Below are 14,822 nucleotides of genomic sequence, written 5' to 3'. Positions count from 1 at the left end.
AAAAGACGCGAAACTCTCTCTTCAGGCCTCCTCGTTTTTTTGCTTGAGAACACAAATCTTCTGTCAGGGTAGGGGGGGAAATTAGCTTAATTTCAATTACTTTGTTACGTAAAAAGTCGAAAATCATTTAAAACAGTTTAGTGCACTTTAGAATTAATTTGGAAAAGCAGGTATAACCATTAGGAGTTATGGTTTGCTTTTTGTAAGAATATTTGCAGCCAAAACTTGTCACGACAATTTTCAACTTTACGTCCAAGGGTTGAAACAGTTTCCCGCGCTCGTTTAGTCAGTGGTCAGTTCAAGATGGCGGCCAGAACAAAAATACCCGCGAGTCTTGTTTCTCAGTTTGTTAATGTTACGGGTGCCTCCAAAGACATCGCAAGGTCCTTGCTTGAAGCTTGTAATGGAAACTTAGAAATGGCAATCGAAATGCACTTAGATTCCTGCGAAGCTCCAGAATTAATGGCCAATTCTTCGACAGCAGGACCAAGCCGTACAGCTGGTTCGAATTCTACCAGTAACAATTCTCACCCGTAAGTTATGGTTTCTAATGTTTGTAATAGTTATCATAGTTAGTATTCGTAACAAAACTCGCCTGATCTCTTAGGAGGCTAAGCAAAAAGGTGAAAAGCAACGTTGATGGAAACTTAGACATTACACGATCATATCGATTTCAGAAGTGTCATTTTAAGCTTAACTATAAAATGGTTTTGACATATTCTTTAAAAACAAAGCTCAAATAAATGAAAAAAGTAGATGGTCTCTTATTAATGTTATTTAGGGGAAAAATGGAAAAAAATTTATACTAAAGCTTATATTATTTTTATTCTAGAACAAATAATTAAAATGTTATGGATATCAGTTTAGCATTTATTGACTAAAGGTTTTGTGAAATCTGATCCGTTATTGCTAGAAGAATAATATTTGGTATAAATCCTTATCATGTTTAAATGTGTGTGCCCTGATTTGTAACCAAAAGCCTGTTTCTTTCAAATTTAAATCTTGGTGTACAAAACAAGGTGTATCATTCATACTTACTTCCTGTTACAACACTGATTATTTATACATGGTATAAGTCCCCCTTTGGTCATTTCCAACACAGCTATCATTACAGACTTTGCAATAATGCTGGGTGCATATCGGTTCCCAAAAACATGACCAGGTACATTGATAAGTAAAGATAATTGAAATTAACTAGGAAATATCAAGTTTCACCTCTGTGACCACTATTGGCAAGATAATGAGTTTGAAGACATGAGGTATCGTTTCACTGATTTACAAAATTATTTAGCTCTAATAAGAAATTGAAATTATTTATTCATAAGGGATGGAGATGACATAAGAGCACCTATCCCTCAGACACAAGGTATTTTAGTGGAACCATATCAAGGTATGTTTATTAAATTTGTAATTTGGATGCTGTACAATGCATAATGTATTCATGGTGTAGTTGATACTGACTGTGTTCAAGGGCTATTTACAAAACTAGTGTGTCTTTCTGTTTAGAAATTATACTTTATCTATCAACTTACACAACTGCATCAACATTTGGAAACTTTGGCATCAGCATATGTTTCAGTTTAGAAAACATCCAATTTCCAAGGAGCATCTCCAGACATTGACTTCGACTATGTAGAGTTTTTCTCAACTGTTACTGGTCAAAGGAGTCATAAGGTTCACTCCCATCAATCTGAAAATCACATATAACATTTTAGTTAATCACATATGACATGTAACGATCACCTGCCAGTTGTAAGACTAATACCAGTTTATACATCAGGGTACGAAGAAAGTTCTTGATTTCTTTTTAACAAAAATAAATTGAAATACAATGCGCAGTTCCAGAAAATATCCATACTCCCCCTATAGAAGGGATTGGAATTTCCTGGGGGTGGGGTGGGGGTTCTGTAAGACCAAAATATTTAAACGAATGTTTGAAGCTTAATTGGAGTTTTCAGAGGGGTGGAGAGGGGGTCTTAGGAAAATATCCCTTCCATAGGCAAGGTATGGATATTTTCTGGAACTGCACGTTACTGGCCTGTGTATATCAATTGAAAGTTGTTTTGATAGCAAGATATTTGATACCCATTTATTCTGCTGACAGCATATCCAACAAGAAAGCGGCAGGCAAAATCAGTCTTTGATGCATTCAGGGATTTCCAAGCCGAAGCAAGTAAGTTGCAGGATGGAGTGGTCATTCAGTTTTAAAAATCACTGTATCTTGTTATTAGAAAATGTAAGAGTGGGATTACTTGGTTAAAAGCTTTGCAGGATCTTAAAGGAAGACCTCTTTATTATCCCTAAAGATAAGCACATTTCAAAGATCTTTTACATAATCTTTGGTCGCAAGATCAATGAAGGCTTTTCAAGATCTGTGGTAAGATCCTTGAAGATCTTACTTGGCTATAATTTTGAAGATCCTTTAAAATCCATGGTAAGTTTTATTAACCCCTGGATGCACAAGGAGGTAGGGGAGTGGATGCCACCCCTCCATAAGGTTTTTTAAAAGTTTTGAAACACAATCTAATCTAAGAGGCTGAAACTTTCAATAGTGCGGAAATTTTGATATGTCAATTGAGAGTCCATGATTTTTTACGTTGCCAAGGTTACAGTATGGCAAATTTCATGTGTAGATCTGGCCAAAAATTAACTTTTTTCACATAATTCTCTATGTTTTCCAGTTTTCTTCATCAAATTACAGTAATTGATGAATGTTCACATTCCATAACCATTCTAGTTTGATTTCTGGTATTTCTTGACTTTTTAAGAAAATAGTGAAATCCAAGATGGCATGTCATATGAGGTCATTTGATATCACATGACATCATAACCAACATTAATGGTGTCATCTTGTAGAGCAAGCTCAGGGCTATCTACTTATAATGTAATTTTAATTTGCACTGTCTTAAAAGAATGAAAACCCAGGGGAGGGGCTCCATCCACCCCCACCCTCCCTTCCACCATGGTGGGGGTATGAGTTTGCTTGTACTGTACATCCAAGGGTTAAGATCCCCAGTTATCATAAATAACATTGCAAAAGATACTTGCAAACATCCTTGAAGATCATTGAAAACATGTTGCTATTGATACCCCCTTTTAGGGTTTCACCAAGGACCAGGCTTTTAGCTAGATGGGTGTCCAGGTGTCTTGTGGATGGCCATTTTCTATAGTAAATTATTTTATTTTTCATATGTTGCCTTATAAATTACCCATTTGAGCAGGCCCTTTTGGAGATTTTGGTCAGATACTTTTCCAATTCTGTTTAAAACCCTGCCAAGGACTGTCTCTTGTTATGGTTTCTTTCATGCCAACAGATTGTGTCAGACAAGACCTCTTCATTGATTAGTCAGTGACTGAGGTTTTTTTTTTATTTGTTTAATTAGGGCAGCAAGAAGGTAGAAGCAATGTGTCTGTGCCAACAGGAAAGCAAAAGACATTACATGATTTATTCCGACCTCCAATAGATCTTCTGCATAAAGGGACATTTGAGACTGTAAGTTTACAAAATAAATGACTTTCAAGCATTCTTTACTGGGTCATCTTTTCTACAACTATTATTTACCAGTCTCAGGGGGTGTAATCAGGTATAATTGTGTTAAGGAAATGTGAACAACTGTTGGCTTTTTGGGTTTTAATTTGTAATCTGAGGACTTTTAGGGGGGGGGGGGCGAGAATAGAAATGTTGCAGACGCCTCTTTATTTTTACCACCTGTCTTCTTAATTAACAGTATGCCAAATAATATTTCACAGAGAAATCATATCTCAGTCACTCTATTTTCCAGGCAAAGGTTGATGGACAGCATCACAGTAAGTGGCTATTAGTAAATGTGCAAGATGTACGAGAATTTCCATGTCAACAGTTGAACAGGGACGTATGGAGTAATGACGCTGTTAGAAATATTATCAAGGAGCGTTTTGTTCTCTGGCAGGTTTGGGCACCGTTTAATGTCTATGTAACCCACTTATGTCCAGGATTGAATGCAAGTATTGTTTAATTAGTACCTCATCTTTGGCATGGTTATTTGACATTTTCATATTACTTCAAATTTTACACAATTGTGTGTGTTTTGGTGACTTTTTACCAATGAGGACACTTTGTGATGCTTATCATAAGGAATTTGAATCTCATTAGCATTCAATCCTGGACATACCTGATGTAACCAGGTTATTCATTCCTTTAAAACAAGTTCAGGGATAATCACTACAGATCCTGTTTGTTTCGTGTCACAAGTCTCCCAAGCATTTTCGTGCAAACATGAGCAAACCCTGTCCAAGGAAATATACTGTTATTTAGAATTTTTTTGTATAATCCCTAGCTTTGTTTCAAAGTTAGCCAGAGAGTAGCTGTCAATTATAGTGGAGGAATTGTTATCAAAAATATTAAATTTTATAACTTGACTGGCATTTATTTCACCAACAAGTGTAATTTAATAAAATTTCTTAGGTGTACAGAGACAGCAACGAAGGAGACAGGTTTATTCAGTTTTATCATGTGACGTCGTACCCATATCTGGCAGTACTTGATCCAAGGACAGGTAACCTTGATGACAGTTTGTTGTACATTCAAGTATAACCTCTTCAGACGGTTTGTGGCAGATCAGAAATCATAGACATATGAATCTGAATTATATAGCAGTCAGTTAATCCAGTATTGTCAGCACAGCTATTATCCTTTAATTTCTGAAAACTGTCCAATTTGGGATTTAATTTGGACAGTTTTCAATAAGGACTTTGAGTTAAAATGCAGAAACTGTCCAATTTGGGAAAAAATAGGACAGTTTGTCTCAACCAATGAAATTAAGCTATTAACCTTCTGAAGATTATCGAAGGCCACACAAAACCTTCCGAAGATCACCCGAACAATCCCGAAGATTTCCGAAGATCCCCCGAACACTTCCGAAGAATTCCAAAGATCACCTGAATAATTCCAAAGACTTCCGAAGATCATCCGAACACTTCCGAGGATTTCCGAATATCACCCGAACATCTCCAAAGATTTCTAAAGATCACTTGTGTACTTCTGAAGATCGCCCGAACACTTCTGAAGATTTCCGAAGATCACCCAAACACTTCCCAAGATTTCCGAAGACTTGTGACAATCTCTGGTGATCTCCGAAGATCACCAGATATTTTCAAAGCTTTCCCAAGTTTCGAAAGATCAAGGGCCCAGTCTGTTTTTCTTCAGAGACAGTTGCTGTAGTTTTCCTTGCAAAGCTGTATTACCTCACGAGCTATATAATAATTGTTAAAGTGCCACTGAAACGAAATTTTCGTACTCTCTTTTATTAGCCCAGTTTATAGTTTCAAACATGCTTAAAATAATGGTGAACTTTATTTCTGTCAAATCCTAACGGAAAGTGGTTTTTTTAGCTACTGAAATCAACTTTTTGGAGCAAAACTGTGTCCGGGCTCTGGAACCGAGTTTAAGGACCTTGTGACGTCACTGGTTGTATTCACGCGAGAAGCGCTATAGATTCTCTCTTGTTTTCACTTGATTTATGCAAGTTCATTCTTCATATTGTCATACCTGCTAGTTTTCTACCTTGTAATTTCTGTCCAGCCTTGACAGGAAATACACATCATAAACGTTGGAGGGCGCCAAAGAGCGTAGATTCACCAAAATAAATGCTACAGATTAGAACAGCTCAGTATACTTTTCGAACATCTTGAGTACTCGATTGGATATTTCGAAGACGAGTGTGGCAACTTTTATATCACGTCCTGAAGCCTAAACACGATATTTCGTCGTCTGTTTTCAGCCTGGTTCTGAAATTTGAATTCTCACGTTTATCTAAGGTCTATTAACAAGGTTCGAATATATCCTCGGCAACTTTACTGCATTACAAGCCGCAAGCGCATCAGCCATCCACACAATCACGAAGTTATTAACGGTCCACAAGCTTTGAGTCGAGTGCTTCTTTGCACACAGAGGGCATCTTTTTATGATACTAATAAGTGAGAGTTCTTGTGGTAGACAAAATGTATCTTTGAAAATTGTGATCCGCAGTGGGGTTTGCCATATCGCCGCATACGTATCAGTGTAAACAAAGCGGGAATTTCGCTTCTCTTTGGCACGTATCTCCCAATTGCAATATTTCACGGCCGATGGATTACTTTGAGTTCTTTAGCACATACTTATGTCTATGATCTTCATTTAATAGTATCCAAGTTCAAAGCAATTGGTTAAAACGTCACTAGTTTACACTCCTTTCGAAGGTTTATTAAACAGAATTTGAACCAATTTGCATATATGACCTTTCGGGGCCGACATTGTCACGCTTTCTCTTGTTTCCTGAAAACAAACCTGTAGGGTTATGGCAGCTTAGTTTACCTTTATAGTTTAAATTCACTCCCTCATATAAAAGAAGAGGGTTTCCTAAATTGTTGCTGTTGTGATAACTTGTAGGATGTAGCAGATACAACTGGACTAAGGGTCACTGTGACACAATCTCGTCCGCGGTGAAACTCACAAAGCGTCCGGTTTCCTCGAAGCAAAGCGACTCGATAACTCGAAGCGTTGTTGCTGCGATTCGTGCAGCAGAACTCCGGATAATATTTTCAAAAGCCGCTTTCTCTTGTTTTCATGTCTTTTTTACTTTATGAGTGTAGATATTGTTTAATTGAGTGCTGGCCATTTTGCCAAGAGTCCCGATCATTTTGCAATCTAAGAACTCCCACTCGTTTGCTTGCTTACATAAAATATCCTGCAAATATCCAATTAAATAGACTGAAAAGTCCCAGGATCAACTCTTGACCTCTTCATGTCTAAGGCTACTGTTATTATCTGCTTTACAGCTCTGAGATGTCATTAAGATGTTTTTTGGGGGGGCTTTGAACAGTATTCTCTTCTCCCATAATCACTCTAAATTTTCAGCGCGGCATGAGAGTAATACAACCAGTGATGTCACTAGGCTGTTTTGGCCGTGCCAAGATGGCCGCCAATTTTGGGCTTAACCAGCCAACTTTGAACTGCTGAAAAAGCAGTTTTCACTTACTGTATGCAAAAAAAAAGTCTGCAGTGTTTCCAAGTAAGGTTGAAACTTTATTACTAAGCAAAAATCTCACATACGAAAATTTGGTTTCAGTGGCACTTTAAGTAACAGGACTACATGCTTGTCCAATTTGGAAATAATTGGATTCAAAAAATTCCTCTGACAGCCAAATTCAACTTGGCCTGCGGCCTCGTCCAATTTTGGCTGTCCTCGGAATTTTTTTCATCCAATTATTTCCAAATTGGACAGCATGTAGTCCTATTACATATACAAATCAAATCTGGAACATCTCACCTTAATTAGCATATTTTTTCACAGTTGTACTACTTTGTTAACTCTTTGTAGTGTACTTAAGAGCAGCTTCGCCTAAATATCAACTAGACTTGGAAATAGCGAAAAAATCGAATTTCTTCAAACTCGCCCAGAATGAAGCCCTACGGGCACTAGTTACAAAAATATCGTTTTAATTTCGATAAATCAAAAAAAATTTTTTTCTGCAATTTTTTCGATTCGATGCTCCAAATCGGCCAAAATCCATCGAAAATGAGTGGCATATTCAGAGGCTCGTAAGCTCTAAAGCAAAAATCTTCATTACAAACTGATTGCGCGTCGTATTTGTACTTCCTTTTCTGTCTATTTAGAGCTTAATAGATTGTGATTTGATTAGAACTTAAATATTTGACGAATTTGTTAAGTTAACGACCCAAGACAGCTTTACAAGACGTCTACATTTAGCCTATTTTCAAATGCTAAAAAGGTGTTCTGGTACACGGCTTTTCCCAAAACGACTAGTTTGGTCTGAAAGAGCATTGTTTCTTCTTCAAATTAGTGAAATAAAATTTTTGGGTAAATAAAATCGCGAGCGCTGAGATAGCGAACTAAATGCAGCACTTCTTCCTGAAAACGTGACCTTTGACCTGAGCGTAACAAAACCAGTTACTGCAAGAAAACCTGGAAGAAAAGCAAACGCTTCGTTATTTTGAAACAATTTCTAGTGATATCTCTCCGAAACCATGATTGCAAGAAACTATTTCAAGATATGAAATGTTACAGGGTCGAAGAAGGAGCTAAAGGGCGCATTTTGACACAATAACTTTGTTTGCTGAGAATTGAATTGCAGTCAATTCCAGTGAAATTTGCAAACTTGAAGTATGTTAGCTGATACTTACCTGAATATTTATATTACTAGAAGAGTCGTCTTCTTGGATTAACCTTCAAAAGAAGTTGGAACCAGATTTGGAAACCTCTAAAAGAAGAAATGTTTAATGTTCCGTGACCTGCCCGCTGCCATAAATTAGCTTAAATTCCATGCACATGCCGACCGGAAGGTTGTCGTAAAACTCACTTAACTCCACTGACAGTTTCCATGGGCAACCACAAAATAAACAATCCCCAAAAATGTAAAGTGAAATTGGCTGTCTTCATGAACAGTCAGAAGCTAGAGTCAAGTTCCATTACCTTTTAAAAGTGCTTGATTCTACTTTGTTCACTCAGTAGTTACTGTCACGTTCGAATACTGCGTAGTATCGGTCACGCCAAAACACTGCAGACCGTGCAGACTGAGTAAGTTTCCCATACAAAGTCTTGTACGCGTTTCTCTATTGAATCAAAGGTCAAACACTGCGCTTGCACAGCCTGTGGATAAATGACAAACTTTCAGATATATTTACCGCTATTTTGTAACTAGACCCAAAAAAAGGAGTCACAATGAAAAGCCCAAACAAGTGTCTGCAGTCTGCACGGTCTGCACTGTTTTGGCGTGACCGATTCACGGCATTCGAATGTGAGAGTAGTGAATAAAGTCGACGCAAACAAATAAAATCAAGCACTTTTTAAAGGTAATGGAACTTGACTCTAGCTTCTAACTGTTCATGAAGACGGCCAATTTCACTTTACATTTTTGGGGATTGTTTATTTTGGGGTTGCCCATGGAAACTGTCAGTGGAGTTCAGTTGGTTTTACGACAAACATGCGGTTGGCATGCGCATGGAATTTATAGCATCGGGCAGGTCACGGAATATTAAACATTTCTTCTTTTAGAGGTTTCCAAATCTGGGTCCAGCTTCTTTTGAAGGTTAATCCTAGAAGGCGACTCTTCTATAAATATAAATATTCAGGTAAGTATCGGCTAACATACTTCAAGTTTGCAAATTTTACTGGAATTCGTTAGCGGTCATTGACTTAAATTCTCAGCAAACAAAGTTATTGTGTCAAAATGCGCCCTTAAGCTCCTTCTTTGACCCTGTATCATTTCATATCTGGAAATAGTTTCTTGCAATCATGGTTTCGGAGAGATATCACTAGAAATTGTTTCAAAATAACGAAGCGTTTGCTTTTCTTCCGGGTTTTCTTGCAGTAACTGGTTTCGTTACGTTCGGGTCAAAGGTCACGTTTTCAGGAAGAAGTGCTGCATTTAGTTCGCTATCTCAGCGCTCGCGATTTTATTTACCCAAAAATTTTATTTCACTAATTTGAAGAAGAAACAATGCTCTTTCAGACCAAACTAGTCGTTTTGGGAAAAGCCGTGTACCAGAACACCTTTTTAGCATTTGAAAATAGGCTAAATGTAGACGTCTTGTAAAGCTGTCTTGGGTCGTTAATTTAGAAAATTCGTCAAATATTTAAGTTCTAATCAAATCACAATCTATTAAGCTCTAAATAGACAAAAAAGGAAGTACAAACACGACGTGCAATCAGCTTGTAATGAAGATTTTTACTTTTGAGTTTAGGAGCCTCTGAATATGCCACTCATTTTCGATGGATTTTGGCCGATTTGGAGCATCGAATCGAAAAAAATTGCAGAAAAAAATAATTTTTGATTTATCGAACTTAAAACGATATTTTTGTAACTAGTGCCCGTAGGGCTTCATTCTGGGCGAGTTTGAAGAAATTCGATTTTTTCGCTATTTCCAAGTCTAGTTGATATTTAGGCGAAGCTGCTCTTAAATGACCAGTATTCAAAATACTTCACATTTTGCCAAAAACAATCTGTTTTCCATCATATTTTTTGGATCATGTGTACTTAAGGCATCCGCGGTCAAGTGTCGATCAATACCCTTAATCGACACTCAATCAACATCTTGATTGACACTTAATTGACACACGATCGTCACCTCAGTTGACACTCAATCAACATCTTGGTCAACAGTCGGCTAAATTTTGATCAATGTACATGTATATGAGTTGGTCGACACTCGGCTGATGATTGACCGACTGTTGAGGGAGCGTCAATCGAGATGTTGATCGGGTGTCAATCAAGTGTTGCTTGAGATGTTGATCGAGTGTCAATCACAGGCCAATTGAGGGTATCAATCAACACTTGACTGCAGATGCCTTTAGTACACATGATCCATATTTTCAACTTTCCTCTCATTGTTTGGAAATGTGATAATACATTGTCCCTTTTGTTTACTAAATTGCATTAAACAAATTCAATTCACACTGGTTTATTGAATTAAATGGAAAACTTATCCATTGGGGGAGATATTTCTTCACATATGAAGGACATTAGGTTCACCTTGTCAATGCTTAAATGGCTCATATTTACATGTATTCCTTGTTTTAGGAGAGAAATTAGCTGAATGGGGTTTTATGGATGCCCAGGCATTTTGTGAATGTGGTATGTTTTTTTCCCTTTTCTCTTCCTCTCTCACTCCCCATGTTGCCTAAGTTGAAAACAGGAAAAAAAACTATGTAATTATACAGTCAAGACCAGATACATTTGAATAAATAGATACTGCTCAATAGTTCTCTTTTGAAAGGCTACAACCTAGGGTTTCCTTGTACAGCATAATAAACAGTACCACATGGCAGTACTGCTCAATAGCTTTCATTTGAAGTGTCACACACTAGGGTTTCATTCACAAAAAATACAACCACTTTGGACAGCATAATAAACAGTACTACATGAAAGTACTGCTCATTCAATAGCATTCATTTGAATGGTCACACACTAGGGTTTCATCCACAGACTTATAAGTTAGAACCACCTTGTACAACATAATAAACAGTACCACTGAATAGTTGTTATTATTCTACAACATTTTTGTACCATCTTGTTTGACTTTTTCTAATTTACTCTGCAGCTGCAGCATTTCTTTTAGAACACCCATCCCTGGAAGGAGACACACCCCCAGCCAAGAAAAGAAGAAGTGTAAGTAACTCCAGCCAATGACTAGAGTGATGTGGATGGGAGGGGGAAGAGTGAATACTTCTGTACTAAGCTTAAGATTCAAACGGGAGAGGGAATCTTGAGCTAAGTACACAATTACCTTGATGTCATGGGGAGGCTTGGGGAGAGCTATGCTGGCTCAGTGGATCTCCTGAGGTCCTGGTAGGGTCAGCCATGCTAGACAGGTTGAAGATTAGAGGCCAGATAAAGAGCAATCTACTGGTCCTCCAGGTTGGGGGTTTTGCACAGGGCCAACAACCCTGTCATGTTAAAAAGTATGTTATGGAAACAGTAATGAGTGAGAGTAGCTCAAGATTAGGACAAGATCACTTACTCTGTAATCCCTTCGTAGAATCCTGTCATGTAACGTGTCAATCAAAACAGATGTAATAGGAAGTTAATTTCAGAAAAAAAGAGTGTAACTAATAAGTAAGGATACATACCAATTTTAAGACCAGTGGATTTTGACTGAGAAGTTTTATTACAGTCTAAAAGATTAAGCAGTTTTACATGGAAAACATTGTTGAATAGAAAGCCTTGCAGGCCATCCATCAATCTACCCTTGCCCATTCAGATTTTGTAAAATTTTCAAGCTTTTAAAACTGCCTTGCATTTAAACATCAGTCAGCCCGAAAATTGACAGTGTTAGTGGTTACATTGTATTCTTGCCTTTTTCAGTGCTAGTCTTTCATTAAGATTGACAGATCATTGACAGGGTCCTTCAAATGAGTCTATATTCTGTTCTGTTTCACTAGGAATCTATTGTAGATGCGTCTGAAGATTCTCAACTTCGTGCCGCAATTGCAGCATCACTGGCGTGCACAACATCCGCACTTAATGAAGAAAACAGTGATGATGACGAAGACGAGGACTTTGATGACCTGGAATTTAGTGAATCGGATTCTGAGGAGGAGCGCAAAACACCGCAAAAGAACAATAATAAGTCAAGTACCTCTGTTAAAAAGGAAGTTAAGAGAGAAATAAACTTTGATGAATCTACTAATAAGGCAAAAAGAGCCTGTGACGAAGGCAACGAAATATCACAGAATGAACATTCAAAAAGTACTAATTCTGTGAAGCAAAAATCTACTGCAGGATTTGAAACAAACACAACTAATAAATTGAAAAAAAGTGAGGCAGAGGTCAGTGAAGCTGATTCTACATCTGAGGAAAAAGATGATTCATCAAACCACAGAACACAGGAACAAGCAGGTAAGAGAGACTGATCGAAATGTTAGCTCTCATAAATGAGTGCCACACATTTCTATCATCGTAACATCAGAGATTTTGTTGGTTGATCAGAACAGCCTCCCCTAGATGATGACATTCTTTGTGTTAATAACGTGTCCTCATAGCAATGAGTTGATTGGTTCTAGGGAATTTAAGAAAACCACAACAGCAAAATTGCTAAGCAAAAGGTTTAATGAGCAATACAATACCTGTCGCTGTCATGGTTTCTCAAAATCACTATCGTTGAGCAGAGTGAGGAAAAACAAGGCAATTTAAGGTAGACTCCCTTTTGTTTCTTTCAGGACCAATGTGCAATATAATGGTGCGTTTTCCCAATGGATCTCGAACTCACATATCTCTGAGTGCTGAAGCATCCTTAAAGGTGAGTTCATAAATAAAAGTCTTGCTAAAATAAAGGTGGAGGCAGGAGAACAAGTCGGGGGGGGGGGGGATGATTAAATGGGATTCCAACATCACTGACACATCTTGTGATGAGGTGTGAACCACCAATGAAATGGCAGGATCCTGAAGTAAAAGAAACATGAGGTCGGTGCCGATCCCCTCCCCCCTGTTCCCCAACCTCACCCCTACCTGGGATAAGCATCGCCATTATGGATCAGCCGCCTGCATCAGAGATGACTTTATCTTAGCTTTTGTTCCAGTGTAGGAGATATTGTAAAGAGTACTGTTCTGTTGGTTTTTATAGGAGCTCGTCCTACTCGTACAGAAAGAGGGATATCCCAATGAACGCTTTGAACTCGTTACCAACTTTCCGCGGAGGAAATTGACGTGTTTGGATTTTGGGACGACTCTCAAGTCAGCGGGTCTTTTCCCGCAAGAAACCGTGTTTGTCCAAGAAAGATAACAGGGTTAAAAGCATACTGAATCTGAAAGCGAGTGCATATGCCATGAGTGCACATGACTGTAGGCTTTCGAAGATTTCACAGACCCTCTCGAAGCAGCGAGCCAAACATCCGCCAGTCGGCAAGAAATACCGTTAGAAACATGTAGATCTGTACATTTAAGGTAAAATGATTACGCAAGTATGTTCCAGTTAAGTACGTATATTACGAGAGAGGGAGGTAATTCAGAGAGAGAATTAAATATTTTGTCACTATGTTGTGCCTCTCTTTTCTTCTATGCCCGTACACTTCAGAAAGCTCACTGGGCCGTCGCTTCTGAGCATAGAGAGCCAATGACGACGGCGACGCCAACCCAACGCGTAGTAAGGTATGAATTTACATTTTAGCCTCGGTTTTCACAATCGTCTAGATCTGCTTAGTGCGCCTATTGGTGTCAGAGCTTGCTCAAGCTAAAATATGTAATGCCAGCGTTCAATTCCAAAAGAAAATACGAAAAATTAGCCGCTGTCGTTCACGTTCTCCAAAGTAGCGAGAACTTAGTCATTTCACGTTGCTTTTGTACAGAGGGCGGCTAAGAAAAGTACAAAGATTTATAACGCACGTGCACAGCTATTGTTCTACTCATAAAACCTTTTGTTTGGTGGCGTTCTCGTTGCCGTTGTCGTCGTGGTTTGCTTAAGAGGCCCTGCGCCTAAGAAACGACCGATGATTTCCGGCTAAAAAATAAAATCGGCCGATTTTTATCTCCCAAGTAGAGGTTACCGAATACTATTTAAAAATGAATTTCTTTTGTTTCAGTTTAGCTTTAAACCAAAAATATCGAGCCGCAAACTTTTCCGGCCGCTGTCACACGACGACATTTTCCAGATTCAACTTTCGTTAGCAGACTGTAATTTCGAGTTATTTTCTTTTTCTGCGTATTTTTCATCTTCCTTTCTCTTTCAATTCTACATCCTTCTACTCAGGATGGTCTTTGAATGCCTAGCAAGGTTTAAAGTGACGTTTAACACGCTATCCACGGCCGTATTGGCAAAAGAAAAGTGTTTCGCCGAAGTAGCAGGATAACGGTAAACACGGTAACTTTGAACGCTTTGTACAAGGTCAATATACTTTGGCCGAAAAATGTTTTTCCAGAGACGTGATGTGTATCCCTCCAATGTCTAATTCATCACTGTGATTGCTTTCAACAGCGTTGGACTTTTGAGAAATAATTATTTTAAAATCAGCTCCAACGCTCCATCTAATTTAGTATGCAACATTTGAAACTTTATTTTTTAATCGCTTCGGCAGTTTTTTGATGTTTATCGAATGATATTGCATTAAAAGGCCTTTTTCTTCAACACTGTGTAGTTTTCTCATTATTTTGCGTTGCGATAGTAATTTCTGAACAGTATTTTGCGGGGGCTTATTTTCGGCCTGATTTTGCTGCTATCAGACGGAAAAAGTTTGCGGCTCGATATTTTTGGTTTAAAGCTAAACTGAAACAAAAGAAATTCATTTTTAAATAGTATTCGGTAACCTCTACTTGGGAGATAAAAATCGGCCGATTTTATTTTTTAGCCGGAA

At 38.1% G+C, this 14,822-nt stretch overlaps 1 protein-coding gene across 1 annotated transcript; it reads left to right on the top strand.

The window, feature by feature from the left end:
* Positions 1-57: 57 nt before the first annotated feature.
* LOC145491835 (UBX domain-containing protein 7-like) lies at positions 58-14,724 on the top strand. Its single transcript, XM_081471112.1, has 11 exons — positions 58-533; positions 1,326-1,390; positions 2,105-2,173; positions 3,384-3,493; positions 3,783-3,929; positions 4,445-4,535; positions 10,558-10,611; positions 11,078-11,145; positions 11,919-12,375; positions 12,696-12,775; positions 13,100-14,724. Exons 1-11 carry the CDS (start codon positions 304-306, stop codon positions 13,256-13,258), a joined length of 1,530 nt encoding a protein of 509 aa, XP_081327238.1. The 5' UTR covers positions 58-303; the 3' UTR covers positions 13,259-14,724.
* Positions 14,725-14,822: the final 98 nt, after the last annotated feature.

This window comes from Orbicella franksi, chromosome 7 (genome assembly GCF_964199315.1).
Source record: "Orbicella franksi chromosome 7, jaOrbFran1.1, whole genome shotgun sequence".
NCBI lineage: Eukaryota > Metazoa > Cnidaria > Anthozoa > Scleractinia > Merulinidae > Orbicella > Orbicella franksi.
Note: the sequence above shows the minus strand (reverse complement) of the source record. Positions and strands in the feature narration are given on the sequence as shown.